Source organism: Haliaeetus leucocephalus, unplaced genomic scaffold (genome assembly GCF_000737465.1).
Source record: "Haliaeetus leucocephalus isolate CR32 unplaced genomic scaffold, Haliaeetus_leucocephalus-4.0 Scaffold189, whole genome shotgun sequence".
NCBI lineage: Eukaryota > Metazoa > Chordata > Aves > Accipitriformes > Accipitridae > Haliaeetus > Haliaeetus leucocephalus.
Genome location: NW_010972625.1, coordinates 726,200 through 748,316, shown reverse-complemented (window position 1 = coordinate 748,316; position 22,117 = coordinate 726,200). Strand labels below are relative to the sequence as shown.

The 22,117-nt window shown below is 55.1% G+C and overlaps 1 protein-coding gene across 3 annotated transcripts in view; it reads right to left on the bottom strand.

Moving 5' to 3' along the window:
• DLG3 (discs, large homolog 3 (Drosophila)) overlaps positions 1–22,012 on the bottom strand; it is a 52,178-nt gene extending 30,166 nt beyond the window's left edge. For 2 of the 3 annotated variants that reach the window (XM_010565279.1, XM_010565280.1), the window contains exons 1-2: positions 21,692–22,012; positions 379–429 (exon numbers count right to left, since the gene is read on the bottom strand). In XM_010565279.1, coding sequence (XP_010563581.1) covers positions 379–429; positions 21,692–22,012 — 372 coding nt within the window. Of the gene's footprint in view, positions 1–378; positions 430–8,028; positions 8,083–21,691 lie in introns of all 3 variants that reach the window. The other variant, XM_010565278.1, reaches the window with a different exon arrangement.
• Between the last annotated feature and the right edge of the window lie 105 nt (positions 22,013–22,117).

Sequence of the window (22,117 nt, the reverse complement as noted above, 5' to 3'; positions counted from 1 at the left end):
GCCTGCATGAGCAGAGCTTCCTGCACCTCCATTTTCCGGCAAAGGCAGTGACAAAGAGCCTCCCTCCCAGCTCTGTGCTGGTGGGTTTGTGGGGGCGAGGGTGTGAATGAGGGAGGCGAGGGAGAAGCCCCTCCTCCCTCCCTTCTGGAGGGGTCTGCAGGGGTGGGGGGGGCAGCAAGCCCACCTCTCCCTGTGCTGTGGGGGCCATGCAGGGAAGGCAAGCGTGACACCCCCAGAAGCCTCTGGAGAGAGCGGGGAGCAGAGACCAACCTCTCCCATCAGCTGGCGTGGGGATGCAAGGGGTGCCGGCTGCACCGGTGGGAGGGCGAGTGGGAAGAAGCAGCAAAGGCTGCTGGCGGGTGAGTAAAGAGCACTTACCCTTTCCAAGACGATCTCCTCATATTTGAACATCCCATCACTGCCGTTCACCTGGGGAGAGGGAGACAGCAGGTTACGGCTCTGTGCCAGTCCCAGGGGGATTTGCTTTTCCCCTCTGATAGCTAAATATTGAGAATGCAACCTAAAAGCTGCTGAAAAAAACTTAAACGCAATCGCTCAAGCCTGCCCTGAAATTAAACCGTGCACTGCTTTGCTTTTCTTTCTGGGCATGAGCCAAAGCCCACTGACTTTAATGCACTTCAGCGCAAAGCCTTTATTCTCCCGGCTCATTTCTTCAGCCATGAAAAGGAACACAACCAAAGGCACAAAAAGAAATAATGCTTTTGTTACACAGCATGTAATTAACCTTGGGAATTCACTGCTGCAGGAAGGGGTCGGTCCATTTAAAGCAAAAAAAAATGTCTGTACATAATAACATAATAAACACCTTTAGCAGCTTATATCTTTTAAATCTTTTAGTAGCATGACTGTGTTAACAGGGAATTCAGAATAATGTATTCTACCAAATTAGTTGGGTGCATAGGAAACGAGGTGCGAGTGTGGGCCACAGTAAGAGGGGAAAACATTGTGATGCCCTTATATAAAAAAAAATGGTGTAGCCTGTCTCAATGCTGTAAACCATACTGATCCCCATGCTTAAAAATCTCCCATACCCAGAGTGTCAAAACAGGGCTCTGGGAAACATAATAGCCTGAAACAAAAGGGCTGCAACTGTAGGCTCAAAAATAAGAAAAGGTAAATGTACAGGTCAAAAACTTCCATTTTCCCCATAAGCAACAAGGCACAGGAAAATCAGGCAGCAGTTTCACTCCAGGTCATCAGGATCAGGCCATAAACAGCTGCCAAGGTCTAAAATTTAGCAAGATTTGCAAAGCAATTGGATATTGAAACATCCAGAGCTGTTACACTCAACAGCAACAGTTTTAGAGAGGACTGGACTCAACCTACAATTTGAGTCACTCTGGGAAACAAGGGACAGGATGCAGCAAGGTCTGCACGGCATGGCAGAGGCAGCGGGACCAGGGCGGCGGGGCTCAGCAGGCAAACGCCTCTCCCATCATGCAGCCCTGCCTCTGCCTGCGGCCCCTGGACAACATGCAGGGCTCCTCATGTGGATTTTACATCCACCATTAATTGGTGGCTTGTGGACTGTATGGAGCCACTTTCTGTACACACTCCGTAACCCAAACTGGAGCTGCTGTGGCTTTGTTTGGACACAGGTCCCCTTCTCTGGCACCAGCGTGCCGGTTGTGTCCTGCTTGCCCAGCTCCCTGCTATCCGCTCCTGTGGAGGCACAGCCCAGCCATCCTGCAAAACCCCACAGTGCTGGGTTGTTAGATGTAGAGGACAGCAAACATCATTTATGCTAAAGCCATCATCTGACACCATGGAAGGAAACTCAGTGAGATAGCTGTAAGGCCCTATTTATAGGTAGGAAGAGGAAACAGGAGTTTTTCTAAGTGGGAATAATCACGTGCCCGGGTGGAAGAGCAGTTCTGCATGCCAGGATCTAGGATGGGGCTGTGCCACCTGTGACACTCACATCCTTACCCCCTGCCTGGTTCAGCCCTGGTGAGGCCAAAGCAATCCCACACCCTGTTGTGGGTACCGTGCTTCAAGAAGGATGATGTTGGGGAGAGTCCGGAGTGGAGAGACAGGATGGAGCCTCCAGGGAACACAGGCTGAGAGGGTTGTCCCTCCTCAGATGTGCTCCGTGCCTGGTGCCTCTCAACCGTGGGAAGATTTCAGGGCACATTTTGGGGTTGAGACATCCAGATGCTCTAATATTAGGATGCTCTGATCCTCCCAGCACATTGGGAAAGGCTTTGGTCAGCTCTTGAACAGGACCCCTCTGCAGAAAAGCACCAGGAGTGGTGGGATTAACCCACAGCAGGATCCCCGACAGCCTTGTCGGGACAGGGACATGTGGCTGATGCCACCTCCTGCCACAGCACCGCCCTGGGCCATGCTCCCACAGGCAGGTGGGGCATCGCTTCCCTCACCACAGGCTCCCCCTCTGCTACGGATCGCCCTTCCCTCTTCGTGTCCTACCATACTGACTAATCCTGAGGGGAGCCGGCTTACTGGCCCATGCCGCCCTCGCAGCCTCCCTCGCCACAGCCTCCGGGCTCATCTCGTCTCCGCAGTTGGTAGCCTGGTGCGTGGGGCGCGGCGTCGCCTCTCCCCGGCTTTCCAGCAACTCGGATTCCTGGCACCCTTCGCTACTACACACATTGTCCTCTCTGCTTTGGCATTCAACACAGTTGCCACACAGCCAGCCATATGCACACCCACGGCTGCAGAGGAACAGCACATACATACCTACAGGATGGGGATGTGCAGAAAACTTTGACAATCTGTGAGCCGCGGAGAGAGCCAGCAGCGCGCGAGACCCGCCAAGCAAGCGGCCGCTGCTTGCAAGCACCCGGGGCTCAGAGACACCCTGGCATGCAACCCCATCAGGCACCCTGCTGCCAGGCAGGTGAGTTTGGGGTATCCCTGCTCTGCAAATCTCAGGGCTGCCAATGCTGAGCAGTGTTTTGCATTGCTCCCTGAAAGCAAGCGGTGTTGGTTTGCGCCCAGCGTGGTGTGTGCTGGGAGCAGCCTGCTCCGGCCTTGCATGCTGGGGTCAGCCAGGCCTGACCATGAAGTTTTAGATCTGATTATATTTCCAAAATCCATGCAACAGAAAGCCAGTTAATCGCATAAGGAAGCCAAATGGAGAACTTAATATATACCATGTAACCAAGGGAACAAGCCAACAAAGCAAACATTCCAGCGTCGGAAAATTGAATACCAGTCACTCACTGACGGCAAAACCTCCCCATGGCACCCACTGGAGCTGCTGTGACCTGGCTTTGCTGCAGGCTGTTCCCACTCTCCTTCACCAGTGCCCTGTGCTCCTCCCCAGCTCCTGTTTGGGACCATCTCAGTGCTACGGGCTTGGTGGGGAGATGCCTGGGTCCACTGCACCTGGGCAAGGAGAGCACACCCCACCCTGCTCCCGCCTCTCCATGTAATGCCTGCAGAGCCAATGGGGGTGTCGGGCGTTAATTAGCTGTTCCCAGCTTATCCTGATCCTAAGCACTGTCTGATTTCTCATGGAAAAGAGTAAGGGTATTTTTTTTCCAAGCCCTTCCCACACAATAAGCTCACCTGAGAGCTCAGGAAGAGGCCCCCTTCACTGGCCTTCACTTCCTTTTCGTGTTTTGAGCAGCAAGGAAATAGTTAGCGATGATGACATTTAAATCATCAACAGAAGGCTGCAGAGTTAACACTCATTTGATAAACAGAAGAGCACACACCTTCCAGAGCTACTGCAAGCTGTCTGCCGGCTCCGCCGGCCAACACCACACCAGCGCACGTGGAACGCACTTTGCAATTTGCTAGAGAGTCAGGATTTGGGGTTTTTGAATTTTTTAAAATAAAAAAAGGGGGGCAATTTAGGAGACTAAGATGGGGTTCCTCAAACTCAACCCAAATAGCCCACCAGACTGCAAGAGGAACTAACCTACAGGAAGGATAATACTGCCTGCAGCCACTTTTGGAGGAGTATCTAGGACATATCTTGTGGTTAGGACGCGATGGGGACAGGCACTGGGACTTGGTGGTGGAGCAGCCGTGTACCGACATAATGAAAAGAGTGAAGGCTGGAGAGTCAGCCCTCGGCGGTGCCAGCCGGACCTGGGGGACGAGGGCGCCTGGCGATGCCCCACACCTGCCCCAGCAAGGGGAAAGGAGAGCAGCCCCTGCTGGGGCAGCGGGTGTGATGGGCACCTCCCCGCTGGCACAGGCACGGGTAGTGCTGGCAAGTGAGAGCTGTCTCTGCCTGCACATGGCAGGGGGCCCAGAGAAAATAGGTCAAGAGCTCCCTCCCTTCACCTCCCTGCATCCACGCTGTCTTGACGCAGCACCAAGACCTACCAACTCGCTTCCAGCTAACCCCTGGCCTCAACCCCCTTGCATGAGTTGCCCACGGTGTTGGCCCTGTGCTCAGAGTAAATAAATGCCGTATTTCTGGCCAGCCTTTTGCCAGAGGGTCACAGAGATGAGTCTGCTGAGCTTGGGCAGAGGGAAGGGGTTTGAAGCCTGACAGCCCCAGCACACAGCTGGGAGGGCTCCGCAGCCGCGCCATCTGTGGGAACTGGCAGTGGGACATTCCACCACCAGCGCTTGGGACCAAAGTGTGAGGGTGGCAGTTTAGTTTTGATTTTTTCTGGTTTTTTTCAGGCTTAAAAGCAAGTTTTGCCCTGCTCAAAGGCACTGGACCATGGTGGCCATCTCTGCTGCACTCCACCAGTGACCGTGGCTGGGGCCCCTGGCAGCAGAGTCAGCGCTGCACAAGGAGGTTGCCTCTGTGCTCACTGGTGGCAGAGCCCGGAGCTCCCATGGTGCTCACTGACCAGGATCAGGCCTGGGAAGCACTTGGCTTCCTCAGACCTGGCTTCTAGAGGCTGAGGAGGTGGTGGCACCTCACTGCCAGGCAGTGGGGCACCAAAGGAAGGCTCCAAGGACCCAGGCTATGAAATCTTCAACTCCTCAAGGACTTTGGAGTGACCTACCCTGCTCACTTTGTGACTGCCTGGCAGCAGTCACCTGTGCCCTGGACAGCAAGAAGTTGTTTCAGCTTCAGAGACACAGCTCTGAAACGCAGAGACCCCATCTGCCATGGGAACTGTGCTTTGGATGCTCCATCTCCCTGCTATGGACCTGCTGGGCAAAATAGACCAAGGGGTGAAACTGTGAGGAACAACCTGGAGCTGGCATGGGTAATCCCCCCTGGCTCCTGTCCTTACCTTTCAAGGAATGCTTTTACTACAGCAGGAATTTTATAAGGATTTATTTGGGGTTTTACACCCTGGGGGTGCTGGGCTCTGCACAAGCTGCAGGCAGCAGAGCTGAGCCCCGGCCCCGGTGGTGAGTGGGACCTGGTGCTGCAGCTTGTACTTTACAGTGCTGCTGGTGCCACATGCTCTTGGGGATGGAGGTGGGTGGACAGAGGGATTGAAATGTGGAGAAGACTTCTTGATAAACAGCCGGGGCCAAATTCAGCCCAGCAGCTAGTCCAATGCAATCAATGGAGCTAGAACAGGAAGGAACCAGACTACATCCATCTGTTTATCATTAAGGAAAGCATTGAATAGTTAAGTAATTAAAGACTGGAAGATGTGACTTTAACCCTTCCAAATACATACTGTACCAACAGGCTTCAGCTTTCAGGTTTGTAAAAAACCATGCTTCCAGATTTGCCATTTTGGTGTGCTCTTCTGCAGCAAGCCCTGGTGTGGCTCCTTTGCTGACCTGGGAAACGGCCAAATGGGAGGTTTTGGGGTGTTTTCCCTGGAGCCTGAGGAGCCCAGCACCCCAGAGAAGGAAAGGATGGAGCAGGGCTCGTTTCTGTGCTGGTATGATATGAAGTAGAAGGCAAGAGGGTTTCCAGGCTGGAGGCTGAGAGGAACCAAAGTCAGGTGTCTCCCCTGCCCTGGGCACGGGCCCCTCCGGGCACCCCGCTGGTGGCACATGCCTGGGCATGGGGCTGGTGGTCCCTGCTCCGCCCAGCAGACAACAGCCACAACCTGCGCCTTCCTTTTGACCACCACAGGACAGTTCCCCCCTGGCATGTGCTGCTGGGGTTGGTGGATGGATAGACTGCCATCCCCAGGGTGATGCTGGTGCCTGCCAGGGGTGCAAAGCACCCCACAAAACCCAGCCAAACCCACCCCAGGGGCTGCAGGAAGGCATCTCCCACCCAGCACAGCAAGAAGGAGCTGTAGCCAAGGCACAGGGAGAAGGGGCAGATGGGGATGTGGAGCTAACGAGGTGGAAGGAAAGGGGCGGGAGGGATATGGAGTTAATGAGATGGGGTAGGGGGAGGCAGCCAGGAGGGCAGGAAAGTGTCATGCACTGTAATGGGAGGAGGCGGCCGCTGGCCCCATGGGCGGGCTCCCTGCTGCTGGCTTCTGCAGGGCTTGGGAGCCTGCCTGGGGTAACAGAGCCTGTCCTTGGCCCTTGGGCTCACCTCTCACTGCCCTTGGGCACACAGGCAGGGAGGAGTGACAGGCACGGCTGGAGCCTGGCGAAGGATGTGGCGCTGGTGGCTGCAATGGTGAGCAGGCAGTGTTCCTCCAAGGGAGGGAGGGTACAAAACAGATGTGAAAGCAGACTTTCTATCCAGGAATACCTCCCTGCCCTGCCCACAGCACACCCCTCACTTGCCTCAGTCCAACTTTGCGGTGTGTCCTTCCCTTCCAGGAGACATCGCCCTTTTTCCAGTTCCCTGTAGAACGGCACCAGGCAGGTGAGTGCAGAGAGCAGGCTGCAACATGGCACTGCCTTGCAGCTGGGGTGCCCAGCACACTGCGAGAAGCCTCCAACCCCACAAACACCCTGCCATGCCATGCATTTGGAGAAGGAAACCTTTGGGGACAGCAACTGTCTTCTGCCACGTTCATACAAGGCTGCTGGACCCAGGACCACCACACAGAGAGGCACCACCGCCTTCCTCCCCAGTGCCAGGTTGCTTTGGTTCAGCACCCAAGGCATCATTAAACCGTACAGCCAGGGTGGCAGAGGTCTCAGCTGGTCTTCCCTTCCTTTTCATAGCTCTGCTCAACCAGCCCAGCACAGCTCTGATGCACACTGACCCCACCACAGGCTGTGGGCTGAGATCTAAGGATGGTTCAACCACCAGAAGTCACCTGCAGCCCTCCACCATGACTCCAAAGACAAACCAACCCCACCTCTGAGTCCTGGTGCCACTTCATTAATGTGTAAGGCAGCTGAAATTTGCTGCATCAGAAGAAAACCAGGTGCAAAGCACCCAGCCCTGGCAAGCTGTCAACTGAGCTCCCTTTGGGGGAAAAAAAGGGGAGCACCCCACAAGCACAGAGCCAGTGCTGCAGAAATCAACGCTGGCCACCCTGCTCCGTCCATCCCCCCCAGCAGGAATGATTTGCAAATGTTCTGGGAAGGGATGCAGCCGTGCGCAAACCCCCTCTGCAACAAACCAAGGAGGATTAGCTTTATACTACACCAAGAGTGCCAAATGCACTGTGGCTGCAAACACAGTTACCAAGCACTGCTCAGCTGCTGGCAGCCTTCACTGGGAGAGGAGCAGCATCTGATGGGTCCTGCTGCCCTGAGGACCAGCAGGTGCAATGCCAGCAAGCGCCTGGAGAGCCCTGCCTCCCTCCTGAGGGGCCACGGCTGCCAAAGGGGGCTGAGGCAGCGCAGGAAGGTAAGGGATGCCCCAGCAGAGCCTCACAGCCACTCTGCATGGGACACTGAGGAAATGGCTGTGTTGGTAATGCTGAACGCAGACAGCCCAGCTCCCCTGCTCCTCTGATGCCTGCTTACCCCACAGTGTGCCCCTCTGAGTGCCTCCTGCCTTGTACCCTTCCTGTGCTGGAGTCCCCACCATCACTTGCTGCTAGCCTTGGCTCTGTTCGGCATCACCCAGCCCCAGTGAGGTTTGGGGGCGAGATGTGCTGTGGGGACATGGCACAGGAATCGGGCTCCTCTGCCACCTCACCAGGGACCTTCTTGGGCTGGAGGAGCCTCTCCTGCGCTGCCAGGCAGGGAAAATGCACCACTTGTTCAAAGGAAGCAAAACAAAACCAGGAGACTTACAGAGAGCCCTTGTTCCAGCGAGTCTGTGTTCACGATAATGGGAGCAGGGTTGGCCTGTGAGGAGACAAAAGTGGGATGTCACCAAGTTAAGCAATGAACCCAGCCCTTCGTGGTGCACTGTCTCTCCCCTGGCTATGCCACCACAGACCCTCGGGGCCAGGCAGAAGAGAGTAATTCGGGAAGGGCTCTGCTTTTGTCCCTCCTCCAGGTGCACAACAGCCCTAGGACAGGAGCAGGGCCACAGCATGGCTCTTGGCATTGGTCCCCTCCTCAGGCCTGGTGTGTCCCAAACACCCCATGGCCTCAGCTACTGGGAAGGAGACAGGGAAGGCGGAAACTCTCCCAGCCTCGGGCCAGAATTCCACCAGCACCAAAATTTACTTGCAATTCGCATTACTGAGGGGTTAGGAAATAGAAGGAGGGATATATTGCCAGCAGGCCAGCCCTGAGGCCTTCAGGCACACTCCAGTAGCTGCTGCTGCCCCTCCTGAGCATGGGGCCACCACGCCCCGGGGGAGGTGGCAGCGTTTGATCCCTCATCCTCGTTACCCCTGGGGTAAACCCTCTGCTCGGCAGCCTCAGCTTATCCCCCGCACCACCACAAGTATCCCCCCTCTCTTGCAGGGCCCCCCCTAAACCTCTCTCCGGGTGCCCCCCCTCCTGGACTGCCTTCTGCCCATTACCTCGTTGCACACGGTAGGAGGGACACACACGCAGAGGGCAAGCGCAGGCAGGACGAGGCCCTAAAGGGAGGGAGGCTCTCCCGGGAGAAGCTGCAGCGCCGGTGGCCGAAGGGCCGGGGGCGGCCGGGGGCCCCGAACGCCGCCCGCGGGGTCCCGCCGCGCCGGAGCTGTCCAGCGCCGCAACCTCCTGAAGGCGCGGTGCCCCGCGGAGCGCGCAGCGCAGCCCCTGCCCCCGGGAGCAACCCCTGCGGGCGCGGCTGCTGGGGCAAGGCACCCGGGGAAGGCGTTTGTCTCTGAGCGGGAGCGTGAGGGAGAAGCGGCAAAGAGTGAGAAATTTCAGATTAATTACAAGGCCGACGTTCCTCGCCCGCACGTGGCAGCGAGTGGCGCAAAACCTGGAAGGTCAGGGGCGAGTCGGGATTTGCATCATCGTTCCAAGGCTCGTGTGGAGAACAACAGCCAGAGCGAGACAGGGAAACGCTAAGAGACACGAACTACAAGGGGAGGTGAACGGGTGAACGCTCCGCCTTAGGGCATCAGAAACATCAGTCAGGGTCAGGAGCAAGCAAGTCAAGGTGTGGGCTGGTGCAGCAATTAACAGGAACCACTGTCTGTCCAGTAACGCGGGTGGTTGGATTGCACAGCCCAATGGCCTCTGTGAGGCTGTGATATCTTCACAGGAGCAGGCTACCTCCTCATTGCCCTCCTCTGGGTTTATATGCCCCCGACAGAAACCAACCTCCTCTCATAACCCAGCATGGCAGTCCCTACCATCTCCTGTTTCAGTTGATCGTATTTCTTGACTTTCCACTCTCCTCATTTTGTAGGTGGGAGAGTTAGGGGTCAACCGGATTATGGTTTAAATCTTGCCCTGAAATGTTCTGCTCTCCTATGGATGGAGCAGGAGGTAGTTAATTTGATTTATTCAGCTGCTTTCTGATCTTTCCTGCAGCTGTAACTATTGGTTACAAAACCCTAGTTTTTATGGCAATTAATTCTCTAGCTCAGGCAAATATGACCACTTCCAAGCACTCCTGCCAAACCCCTCCCCCCCACATAAGAGAATTGCAATTTTCAGGTCCAGTGTCTTGGGATCTCCATAGCCCAGAAGCAATGTTAAGCTGGGAATATCCCCTCTCTGGCAGTACACAGCCCTTGTATTTAATCCAGATAATTTGTGAGATAGCATATATTAAACCTGGCACTGGCTTTTATTAGTCCCCAGTGCAATTCTAGGAAGGGATTCCACATTTCAAGGCAAAAAAGAAGCACTTCTACTGCCAGCAATTAACAAACGATGGATGTTTGAACCTTGATGTGCCAGAGGCCAGCTGTTATTAGATGAGTTTCCAGGAAGGATGCAGAAGAGGCAGCCTAAGTGAATGTAGCCCATCACGTGCCCCATGATTTATGACTTGAATTCAACCCCAGAAATGATGCTTTGGATCCCTCCCAGGGAGAAGTGCTGTGTATGATAATGTTATAGAGGTTTTTGCAGGTCCAGCCTGAGTCCTCCACTGAGCCCCACTGCAGTCTCTTTGTTGAATTACTAATAGCCCACAAATCACGCATCACATTGCCTCGCTCACACAGTGGTGAGGCCTAAGGACATATTTTGTCTAGCCTGCTCACTGCGCACTGAGCATCCTTCGCAGCCATTCCACACTAGTGATTTTTACATCTCAAAATACTGCTAGGAGCACAATTTCCCACTCAGGCTCCAGATGAGACCCAAGAGATGCCGAATGTGAGTGGCTGCTTAAAACAAAGTCACACATGGTCAGGAGGAATTCAGACCAGGAAATCCCCGCTTGCCTCCTGTGGCCAACTATTCCAGCTACTACAAGAAATGTGTTTGGACATTAGCTCCGACTTCCACTTGCAAACATTCCAACATTTGCACCTTGCCTGTTCTACTGCAGAGTCATACAAGATCTAAGACTCAGAAATAAGCAGAGGGCCTGAAAATGAAAAGCCTCTGCTTCCCTCTGTCAGGCAGGTACATGTACCAAGCCCTCTGCTAGCCAAGGGAGAAGAGAGAACATCATCATTTTTTGCTGGGCAGCAGAAACATGCTGGTGAATTAACCATGCCCTCAATTCTATAGGGAACAGTAAGTAATTTATGCCCTAAGGAGCAAGGGGTTGCTGCATGCATGGAGGAGAAGGAACAGGGCTGTGCATTCAGGTCACATTCAATGGAGGCTGTCAGATCTCTTCCATCTAAGCTGCTTCATCACACTATTGTTATTTACCAAGCCCTGTTTGTGCTTGAGGGGTTTACAAATGGAAAGAGAAGAGGTCCAAGCCCTACGGTGCTCATCCTATGGCAGCAGGACCACCAAAGCCCAGCAGAGCTGGAGGTGTCCTGAACTCTCTCCATCAGGCAGAGGCGCAAGGGGCTGCACAGATCCTTGGGCTCAGCGGCTGGAGGCTGCAGGGAAGGTAGGACTCAAGGAGGACCTTGGGGAGTGAGGGGGGTTGCTGCACACATGCAGAGATTGATCTAGGCACAAAGCCAGCGAGGCAGAGGACAGCTGTTGGGAAAATCTGGGCAGCAACAGGAGTCAAAGGAAATAGCGGTGAAGGGGGATGAGGTTTGAAGGTCAGGATTCAAGAGCTCTCTGGTCTCACAGGGGCTGAGAGAAGCAGAGCCTCGCATTCCCCTGTGTTGGGGCACCAGTGCTCACGCACTACACGACGGTCCCAGTGGCAGCCACAGCCCAGGTGCTAAAGGAGAGGGCAGCAACCTGCCCCATGCAGTCCCCAGTGAGGGCCTGGCTCCCTGCAGGGGCCTGAGGAGAGCCTAGAGCCCGTCTGGGGGCAACTGCCTCCGAGGCTAAAGCCAGAAGGAGGCTGCGGGTCTGCACATAGGGCAGGAGGGACGTCTCCTCCCCAACAGCCCGCAGCCCCCCCCGGCCTGGAGCAATTCCCCTGCAGCATGTGCAGGGAGCAGCAAAACAGCCAGCAGCACTCAGACACACCTCAGGTGTAGGATGTGGCCTTTCAGAAACACCTTTAGATATCACCTCTGGGCAGTCATCTGAGAGGCACTGCCACCATTTGGGCTGTATTTCTAGTGGGTGACTGGCCTCAGCAGCCCAGGGGCACTAACACAGTCACCTGGGGGCAGCCAAGCCCCAGACATCTATAGGTATCACCCTTCACCTCCATTTCTGTTGTCATCTGCTGGGCCAAAGGTAGGAATTGCAAAACATGACGATTTTCCAAAACTTCCAACCAAAAGAAAAGCTGCAATTAAATGCAAACAGAGGAGGTTTGTTAGCTTGCTTCTGAGCTTCGTTAGCTAGCCTTGCCCTGTGGCCTTTCCCCAAGGACTGCTCTCAAGGCTGGCACACGGGAGCTGAGTGGGGAGACTCTGAACTGAAAGTTCAAGATATTCTCTCCAGAGCTGAATTCCTGAAGCTTTGCAACAGCTCCACATCTTCCACAGAGTCAGCATGGGGGCCAGCCCACAGAGGTCAGGAATTAGGTACCTCCTCCAGACAGAATAAATGCGCTGCAGACATCTCAGGCCAATGGCAACAGGATTGAGCCCACATATAAACCCACTTGCATCTTAACTAGCAACAGGACTCAAACAGGAGCCTCCAGACCTGACAAATACCAGGCCTAACACACAGAACTGGTCTCCGCAGGAGGCCAGTGTGCCCTATGTGTCATGGAGTGAGGGATGCGCAGGACAGGTTGACTATTTGTGACTCTGGACTAGCGCATGAGAAGCAAAGTACTAACTTAACTCCATTGTTTCTGCAACTTTCCCAGATTGGATCAGAGTGAAAATTCAATTTGCCTTTTAATAACCTTTGCTTTGTACCGTCCAAGATATAATAGTAACACTCAAAAGGAAATGGCTCTGGAAATAAGTGAAATTTAGTCTTTACATCCTTTTAAAAGCTCTCAGGGCCAGAGGCCAAGCAGGGAGATGCCCAACAGAAGCATCTAAATAGGGTGGACACAGTGGGCTGCTTGTAGCCTGGCTCCATCTGCTTTGATTTTTTTTTTTTTTTTAAGAGTGTTAAACTGTGGAGAAAGCTGTGCATTTACAGCTATGAAAGCAGCTGCTCTGTGGCAGGACCCCACAGTGCTGGGTGCTAGCTGTGAACATGCAGGTACCAGCTCAGGGACGCCGAGGAGTGGTGCAATGCTACCGTGGCAGCGGTGTCGGCTGCAGGATGCCTGGGCACCAACAGGGTCCCACTGACGGGGCAGGGAGTGGGTTTGCACCAAGCCAATGATTTAATTTCACAGGAATGAGCCCAGGTCCTGCCAGCGTAGCACACACGGCAAGCCTGTGCTCACCGCCGCTCACCCTGATAAGCACCGACACGCTCATCTGCTTCACACCAGACTTCCCTGCCCTGCGCACAGACACTGGTTTTCCCAGCGCTGGGGCTGCCTCCTGCACCAACGCAGATCCCAACAAATAGCTGCCAAAAACATCACCTCCCAAAGCAGCTCAGATGACACAGCTCCTCCACAGCAACCTGTGGGCACTTTTGAGGTCAAGGCAGGACAGAAACCTGCTCCTGAGGCTCCCTGCACCAAAGGCAAGGGAGGGGATGAGCCCCAGCTCTGCCCCTGCCAGAGGGCTGGTGCATGGAGTAGAGAGGTGCTGGCAGTGTCCCTCCAGGATGCTCTGAGCCCCCACTCCCGATGCCTGCACGCCTACAGACCCCCTCAGCTTTCACCTGGCCATGTGCAGGGAAGCCACCTCACAGACCTCCCATTAAGAAATGATGCACGACACATCCCTTCCCAGATTGAAGCCTGGCTCCCAGCTGGCCCACAAGATGTAGGGCTTTTCCTACAGCTTAATACCAAATCCATGCTTTGGCCTTCCTATCCCTTCCCTTCTCAAGGGGAGAGGTATCGCACTGCTGCCAGAGGCTGGTCCCCTTCTCACAGCTCCCTGCGCTCACCTCTTTTTGCCTTCACAGGCACTTTACACGGTGGCCAGAGCGGAGGATACTTGGGAACATCAGAGGGCTGCAGAGTTTCAAGGGAGAGCTGCATTCCTCAGGGCTCCCACAGGCTGGGATGGGGAAAGGGAGCAAAAGAAAACTGAGGCTGGAAACTTCTGGAAGCTGAAGAATTTCATGGCCAGAGATGAGTCTCCCTTCCCTTTAACTGGCTGGACAAAATAACTCTCTTTGCATGTTTTCTTACCCACTGCAAGAGCGACCTGGTGGCTGACACTGTTTGGGCAGGGGGAGGCACACACCACCCAACAGTGTGCCTGCATGAAGGGGAGCGACAGGCTGAGCCTGACCCCATGCCTTCCTTTTGCACACCTCAAAACGTGGCATAAACAACATAGGAAATGATGCCAGGGTGGACTATGGAGCTTGCAGGTGCCCAGACACCTCGTGTCGGTCCTGACTAGCCAGGCAGGGCTACTGCCCGTGCCCCTGTGCTTGGCGCCCAGCCAATGTGGTGGCCCGTGGGCAAAAGCAGCCCTCCTCTCCAGGCTGCCTCTGGGAGACATCAGAACTGGGCCCTTTTGGTGGTGTGAGCAGGCTCTGGGGCCACGGTGGCAGAGCCCCTGCCCCTCAGCTGTGCCTTGGCACTGGCTCAAAGCACCACAGCCATCCGGAAACAGGGAACGCAGGATTTGAAAGGTCCCTGGTCACAAGGATCTTTGGCAAAGCTGCTGAAGTGCCCAAAGTGTAATGTGAACACAAGCAGCTACTGAGGGTTTAATCTTTGTTTTGGTGCCTTTTTTTTTTAAAGAGTAAGCTTAAATAGGGACTGGAAAAAGCCTTCACTCAGTGGAGAAGGAAGAAAGCTTCCCCAAACAGAAGCTCTGTGGAGTCTAAGTTTCCATTTAGAAACCATTAAGGCCAGTGTGTTCATACTTGAAAGTTAGACATCCTGTTCCAGGCTCAGCCCACTAAAATAAGTGACCCAATTTGCAGAGGTGCTGGGCTCCGGTAGCTTCCCTCTGACCTGGTGGTACCAAATAAAATTGACTCAATTCCTTTTTTCACAGGAAGAGTTATTATCATCTGAAAGACTCACACGCTTTTTTCCCCCCCTCTCAGACAAATATATATGTACAGAGAAAAAAAAAAAGAGTGAATAATGGACAGTGTTAAAATAAAGATTTCTTTGGTCCCCGGGATTCAAATATCCTATTTTCTTCTATTCAGTAAGTTCCAGTGCACACCAAGTTACAAAGTGTTAAGAAACATGTTTCTGTGGGACAAAAGCAAACCAAGATCCATCAACAGAGCCTCATACTAAATTCCAGTTAATGCAAAGGTGACAAGAGGGTATTTAGGGCCTGGTCAAGGGTGCCCAGAAGCACAACGTGTCCCCAAAAATAATTACACCCTCTGAGCAGTCCTTCAGCAAGACCCATCCAAGTGAGCTTCTGCAGACTGAACTGTGAACTTCATTTCAAATTCACGTATTCTGAACTTGTTAAACACTGTATTATAAGTTTTCATCCCCAAGTTGCCGATATATGTTCATAGCATATTGTTGGATTTGCAATGAGGGCCCTTGAGGGATCCCTGTACCATCCCATCTTTGCATGTGTTAAAACCAGCTGTGAGCATTAGCACAGCCCATTGCACCTGCAGCACTGGCACGACCTTACAGCAAGCATTAAGCCCATTCCCAAATCACAGCTGCAATGCCGAGCCAGAGACGCACCGTCCCTCCTGCCAGCGTGTGGGGATTGGGATGGCACGCAGAGCCCCCATGCCCCAACTACACCAAGCTCCTCATGTCCCAGTGCAGACTGGTGCTGGACCTGCTCTCTCCCAGGACCCAGAGACCACGGTCTCCTCGGAGAGCATCCTGCATGGGCCTGTGCACTGCAGGCACCGGGCACATAGCCATGTCTGTGGCTGATTACGGCCTGATTAGTCTTAATGACTTCCTCTCTCTAAATGAGCATTCACAGCTAAAGAAGGAGTGGAAGATCCTCTGCTCCCATCATGGCATACAAAGCGCCGAGGGGCTTACCCGAATGAGGCAACCCTCCAGGGACAATGACAGCTTCTCCTTTGCTTCCACCTCCCACCCACCTCTACATCCAGGGTATCCAGACAGGACCTCTGGTACGGCCATCCCCTGGGTTTCCTTCTCATGCAATGTCCCATGGGACCCTCCTACCTCGAGCACACCCTGACAACGGCTGGCAGATCCCCACCGAATCCCCAGTACTGGTCAGAACAGGTCCCAGCCATGTGACACCCAAAATCATGGGGGAAGAGCCAGGTGGAAAGTGCAGCCATGGGGGCACTGAGAGCATCCCTCCAGCAGGGGCGAGGGCAAGTGCTGCTGTGGTGGAGGCTGAAGGTCTTCCTGCCACCCCCAGGTTCTTCAGGAGGAGCCAACTCCTGCACATGGCTACATCCCTGCTGAAACCTGCCCGTGCTTGGCCCTGGCTGCCCCACTAACGTGCTCTCCTCCTCCTTCGGCAATGTGGCAGGGCCACATTGTCCCATTTTTGGTGAGTACTTTCCTCTTCTTACACATGTTGCGCTGATGGGGTCTCTCCCACCTATGTGGCTTCACACGCTGCCTTTACAGCAGCGGCTACTTCTCTACTTTGGCCAGTTTGGACACGAGCTGCAGTGCCTCTCCCTGTGCTGCTCCTGGGGTCCCTCCAGCAGCTCAACACCCCAAAACCAGCAGCAGGGTGCAGTTCCAGGGCTGCGGTCTGCACATCTGGGCTGGCTGGCAGGCAGCAGTTGGTAATCCAGCTGGAGAGGAGCTAAGCTCAGTCCTTCAACTCCCCTCTCTAATTCCAATGTTATCCCTTACCATATTAATGGGATGTGTTGGAAGGGTCAGCAAGCACAAGCGCACAGCCCCTGTCTGAGGAATTCACATGCTCAAGGGAAGGGGGAAAAGTCTTACAGGTGAATAAAGAAACCAAGGAGACAAATGTCCTCAGCTGTCCACTCCTAAATGAACTTGAAATGTTTTGGGAAGGAGCACTAACAACATCTGACCCTCCTCAGCCTGGTCCAGGGGATGGGTGACAGCAGGACATGGGATGCCTCAGGGTGGGCAAGGGGAACTGGCTCACCCAGCAACTGGGTGTTAAGGCATAAGTTTCCCCAGGAGATGCACAGGGAGGAGAAATGACTTTATAAAGCATTAACTGGGCCCTGGTTCCAGCTGGCAGTAGGAAAGGAAGGTCAAGACCATCAGAAACATCGGCTTCTTCCCAGGTCTGTGGGGCAAGGGGCCGAGGGCGGGTGTGAGGCTGGGTTTGGGGGAAGGAGAGCAGCTCAGCACCTGGTTATAGCAACTCAACTGGGTGATGACGGCAGGATCACCAGACAGAGATGCCCAAGAAACAAGCTGAGAGGTGAAATCAGATGGAGGGAGATATATTAGGAACAGACAGGCAGATTTACACATCGTGAGTGAGGAGGTGACAAACAGGTCTGTGGGATGGGAATCAAACTCTCACAACGAGGGCGTGGAGTGCGATGAGGAATGGTGGAGAGGGAAGACCCTCCCGGGACTCCGGCTGGTAGGAGGACATGCTGGAAGAGATGCTGGAGGTGGAGGGAAGGCAGAGGGGCCACCAGTGACCGGAGAGCAGGGGCCAAGCAGATCAGGGACAGACAAGCACCGTGTTCAGTGACAGAGCCAGACGCAAAGGGCAAGTTTCACTACAGTTGTATCTACATTTAGGTTGCCAAAAATACCTTTCACAGATTGGCTGTCTTTAATTAAAAGGATGTCTCCTGTGCTCCTGGCATGATGCAGAGCTCGCCCTGCCATACAGGGCTCTGCGTGGACGCTCTGCGGGGGGGCTTTCCCATGGGGTGGCTTCTCTCTGCCCACGCCCTCCTGCGCCCTGCCAGCACTGGGCAGGTCAGGCAGCGGTGCTTCCCCTAAATGCCCCTACACAGCACAGGCACAGAGGAAAGGAGGAAAACTTCACCCCCTTCCTGTTTTGGCTTCTCCCCTTCCCTCCAAACACAGAGAACGCCTTCCTCCTCTCTCCTCCTCCACCTTTCAGTGCAAAGATTTAGCTAATTTCTTCTATGAATAGCACAGGAGTAGCCATAGCAACATCACCCTGCCAACCTCACCACCTCCACTGCCTCCGTGTCCCCGGCACCCTGTTCCTCTCACCCTCCCTCGCACCTCCCCAGGGAACATCTGGGGCTTCAGCCATTTCCCACGAAGCAACCCGCGTTTGGCTTCCCACCTGCCCCATTGGCTTTCTCCCTCCTTCCTTCCAGCCATGCCTGCCTGTCGCTCAGAAACCCAGCCTGGACCCACCACGGCCTCCCCAAGCTCTTTCCTCCTCCCTGCCCCCCCATGCCCCAAGAGTCAGGACCCCCAAATCCAGCAGCATCCAAAGGCTCGGCAAAGGCTGGTGCTTCCACCAAGACATGCTGCCCTGTGTCCACCTACTCCAGGTAATTCCCTAGTGCACGGGAGGAACTATAACAAGCAATGTTTGTGCGTGGAAAAACACCACCTTCAGTGAAATACTCACTGCTGAAGACAGGCAGGGAGGACCTGTCCCCTTCTTCCACCTGCTTGGCCATGAAACGCTTCTCCTGGGGGGGCTGCACAAGCCCAGCATGCTCTGGGCACTTGCAGGTGGTCAGGGACTCATTGTGATGCTGGTCTAACCCCCTCTGCATCCTCCTGACTCCCCAAGAGGGAGAAAGGGGGCACAGGAAGGGGGGACAGCAGGACAACACATTTCTGGCCAAGCAGAACCAGCCAACGTGGGGCAGCCCCAGGGGCGAAGGGCACTTCCAAACCACATACCTGGGAACTGCACTGCCCCGGGCTTCTTCTCCAGCCACCCCAAATGCACATGAAAACACTGGCGAGACCCTTGGGACCCTCATGGGGGGCCCCACTCTGGCCACCGTGCCTGGCACCAGGGACCTCGGGGTGAACTAAGCCACAGGGCTAGACTTTCCCCGTGGGAGGGAAAGGTGCTGGCTGCTGCTGGATCCTCAGCGCAGGGAGCAGCGCTGGAGAAGGGGCTCAGGCACGGCCAGGCAGCTCAGCACTCCTCTCCTGAGAGCCCGTGGGCGTCACTGTGCAGGGGAGAGGAGGGGGTTGAGCGCTCTGCTCCTCTAGTGCTGCGCATCAGGGATGCTTCCCTGGATCGTGCTGCCATTCCTCCCCCAAAGCCGGGAGTCCTCCTCTCACCCCAGTCTGGCAGGGGAGGACTCGAGTCCTCCACCAGCAAGCAATGGGGGATGGGGAGGGCGCAGGGCCAGCCGGAGGAACAGTGATGGGAACAATGGAGGACAGAAGTGACAACAAGTGCAGGGAACGGGCGCTAACGAACAGGGAACATGGATAGATAAGGGAGAAGAAATGGAAGAGATCTCAAAGGGGAGAAGAAAAGCAAAGCAAAAAGAAATGAGAAACCCAGAGCTCAGAGATTTCCTCCCTCCCTATGGTCTGGATTAGGGGTTCTCAGTTACTGGCGTTGCCTGAGCAAGCTAATTTGTGTCCTAGAGAAGGGGATAGGCAAGAGAAGAGAACTGACAGGGCACCGCAGTTGGGAGGAGGTACAGGTTGATGTTGGGACCATGCCATGTGTCGGGCAGCACGTGTGGGCATGTCTCACATGCCACGGAGCTGCACACAGGGTCTGCGAGTACGTGTGATGTCAGAGAACATACACCACCATATACAGCTGTGAGCACATTTCCGATGTCAGAGCATCGACACATGGCAGCCACACCAGCACATGCAGGTGGTGCACGCTCTCCTTTGCTTGTGTGAAGCAGCAAGGGGAGTAAAAAGGCTTAAATGAGAGGTGGTGAAGCTCCTCAAGAGGTGAACAGATCCCTGCTTTCCCGGGGAAGCCTCCTGGCCTGCACACCCCTTCCCACCTCTGCTGCTGGAAGTGCTTCCAGGGACAGGGAGCTCATTTAAAGGGGCAGCCCTGCCTCTAGCCGAGGCTCTCGAGGACACAGAGGCTGCCTCCTCAGCTCCTGTGAAGGAGACTAGCTTCACACCCACAGCATCCAGCCAAATCTACTCAAAGTCCACCATCTCCCAGCCTCCCAGAGCCAAACCCATCTGCCTGGGCACAAGCCATGCCCAGCTGTTTCCATTATACCACGTTTCGTCCCTCTGCCCACCACTGGGCTGGGAAGAACATGGATTCCTGACGGTTCAGTCCCTTTGCACCCTCGGATCAGAAGGTGAGCACTGCTGAAGTATTTGATGCAAAGCTTTACTCATTGCATACATTTGCTACACACCACGGAGCAATCCTGCCTGCTCTGATACAGGCAGTGCACATACAACACATGTCATATTCTACATGTGGACCCCGTTATGCTCATGTAGCCTCACACACTGGCATCCTCTGTTGCTTGCAATGCCGCGAGAAGATTTTGATTCCCCCCCCCCCATCTTCAGAAAGGCTAAGGCTGAGCAGAGACTCCCAATGTGGACTTTCAGAGCAGCCCAAGCCCTGGGGCTTCATGGCAGCACCACAAAGACACAATGATTTCTCTTCCACCGTTGTAAAAAACGTAAAAGGCTCCCCTGCCCAGCCTGCCACGGCAGCAATGCAGCTGGCATCGCTTCCTTCCCAGCCTGCTTGCAATCGTCTTATCAGGAACCCTGGGCTGAACCTTTCATGCAAGTAGGAGTGGAAAGGAGGGAGCAGACATGCTTCAATTCCCTGCTCCTACCCAGCTCCCCGAGCTTGCTGCTCTGAATGCAGGGAAGGAAAGAGATAGCAAAGGAAAGATGGGAGAATGCTTGCCAGGAATCAGCAGGCGAGAGAGAGCCGAGGCTGATTTTGATGCAAAGAGTGGCGGAGAAAGAGACAGAAAGCAGGACCAGGCTAATAGCAAGGTGGCTGGGTTTTTGGGTCCTTTCTGTAAACATCATCTGAGCGTATCAGCTTTGAATCTAATTATTTCAACCAGAGCCACAGACTGAGATAGTAATGAAGAAAAAATGGGAAGGGAAGAAGAGGGTTGTGTTTTCCGAGGGGAAAGGAGGAGAGAATTCCCATTGATTCCCATGTGTCTGCCTGCTACAGTGCCTTGAAATAATAATTAGAAGGATCAATAAGAAATCATGTGAGGTTTGGAGATAATGAATGAAAGAGGCAGAAGAAGCAAATTGAAATGCCTTTCTCTAAAGCAGGGTAAATTGTTTTTCAGGCAGGGTCTAGCCTCCATTTTAATGCTTTGCAAACAGATCCAACCATTTTCTAAGCTGGCTTGTGGGTTCAAAACAAGACTGGTCTCTCCATTCAGGGGAGAAAGAGAGAGACAGCCTGAGAATGGGTCCTGGAGGAGAACACTAACAAAATGAATGTGTGTGGGAAGAAATGGAAGCAGTGAAATGGGGCAGAATGCACACAGCATGCCAGCAACCAGAGCAGGGTTACGTAATAATTTGGGGGAGCAGGGACATAGCAGCAGAGCAAGGAAACCACAACTCAAGGGAGAGTGGGTGCCAGTTGGGGAACGCTGGCAAGTGGCACCGCGAGCCCACGAGGCTGCCCGGCAGGCAGCGTGCCCCACGCCTGCTGAACACAGTATGATGGGATGCCCTCAACACTGCTGGGGCTTCAGGCAACAGCATCGTAAGTGGCGAGGAGCTCGGGTGGGGTGTCTGAAAAACATCACGCCTGACGCCTGCCTTGTGTCGAGCAAGACCCAGCTGGCCCCGGGGAGGCTGCTCCGCTGCAGAGCTCCTGCCCTGGGCAAGACCACGGCACCCAGCCCGAGCAACGGCAATGCCAACCTGAGCGACGCCGGCGGCCAGCCCGAGCGACGATGATGGCCAACCGCAACGACGCTGGCGTCCAGCCCCAGCAACGCCAGCGTCCGCCCCGGCCGCCCGTGACGCCCCAGGGGTGACGCTGCACCCTGCCACGACCCCGCCGCTCTCCCTGGGTTACCCCCCGTCAGCCACGAGCCCGGTCCCACCCCATCCCGCACCGGGGAGCCGCTGCCCGGGGCTGGCCCGTACCTGCTCGTACCAGTCGCGGCTCGAACACGTGCACTCGGGCCACCAGCCCGGGCCGCTCCCGTTCACCTTGGGCGCGCTCTTCCCCGGCGGCGGCGGCTTCAACGCGGCGGGGTCGCGGGCGGGGGGCCCCAGCTTGGCCTTGCCGCGGGCAGCGGGCGCGGCCCCCCCGGGCGCGGGCAGGGTCTGCGAGCCGTAGCCGCCGTAGCCGTACTGCTCGTGCTGCCACTCGCCGTAGGAGGGGGGCTCCATGCGCCGCAGGGCCGCCATCCGCGTCACCTCGTAGCACTCGGGGCACTTGCAGCAGTGGTGGTGCTTGTGCATCGCTGCCCTCACACCATAGAGCCGGCAGGGAGGGAGGGAGGGAGGCGGCGCGGAGGGAGGGAGGGATGCTCGGGGGGCGGCAGCAGCCCCCGCCCCGCGCAAGGC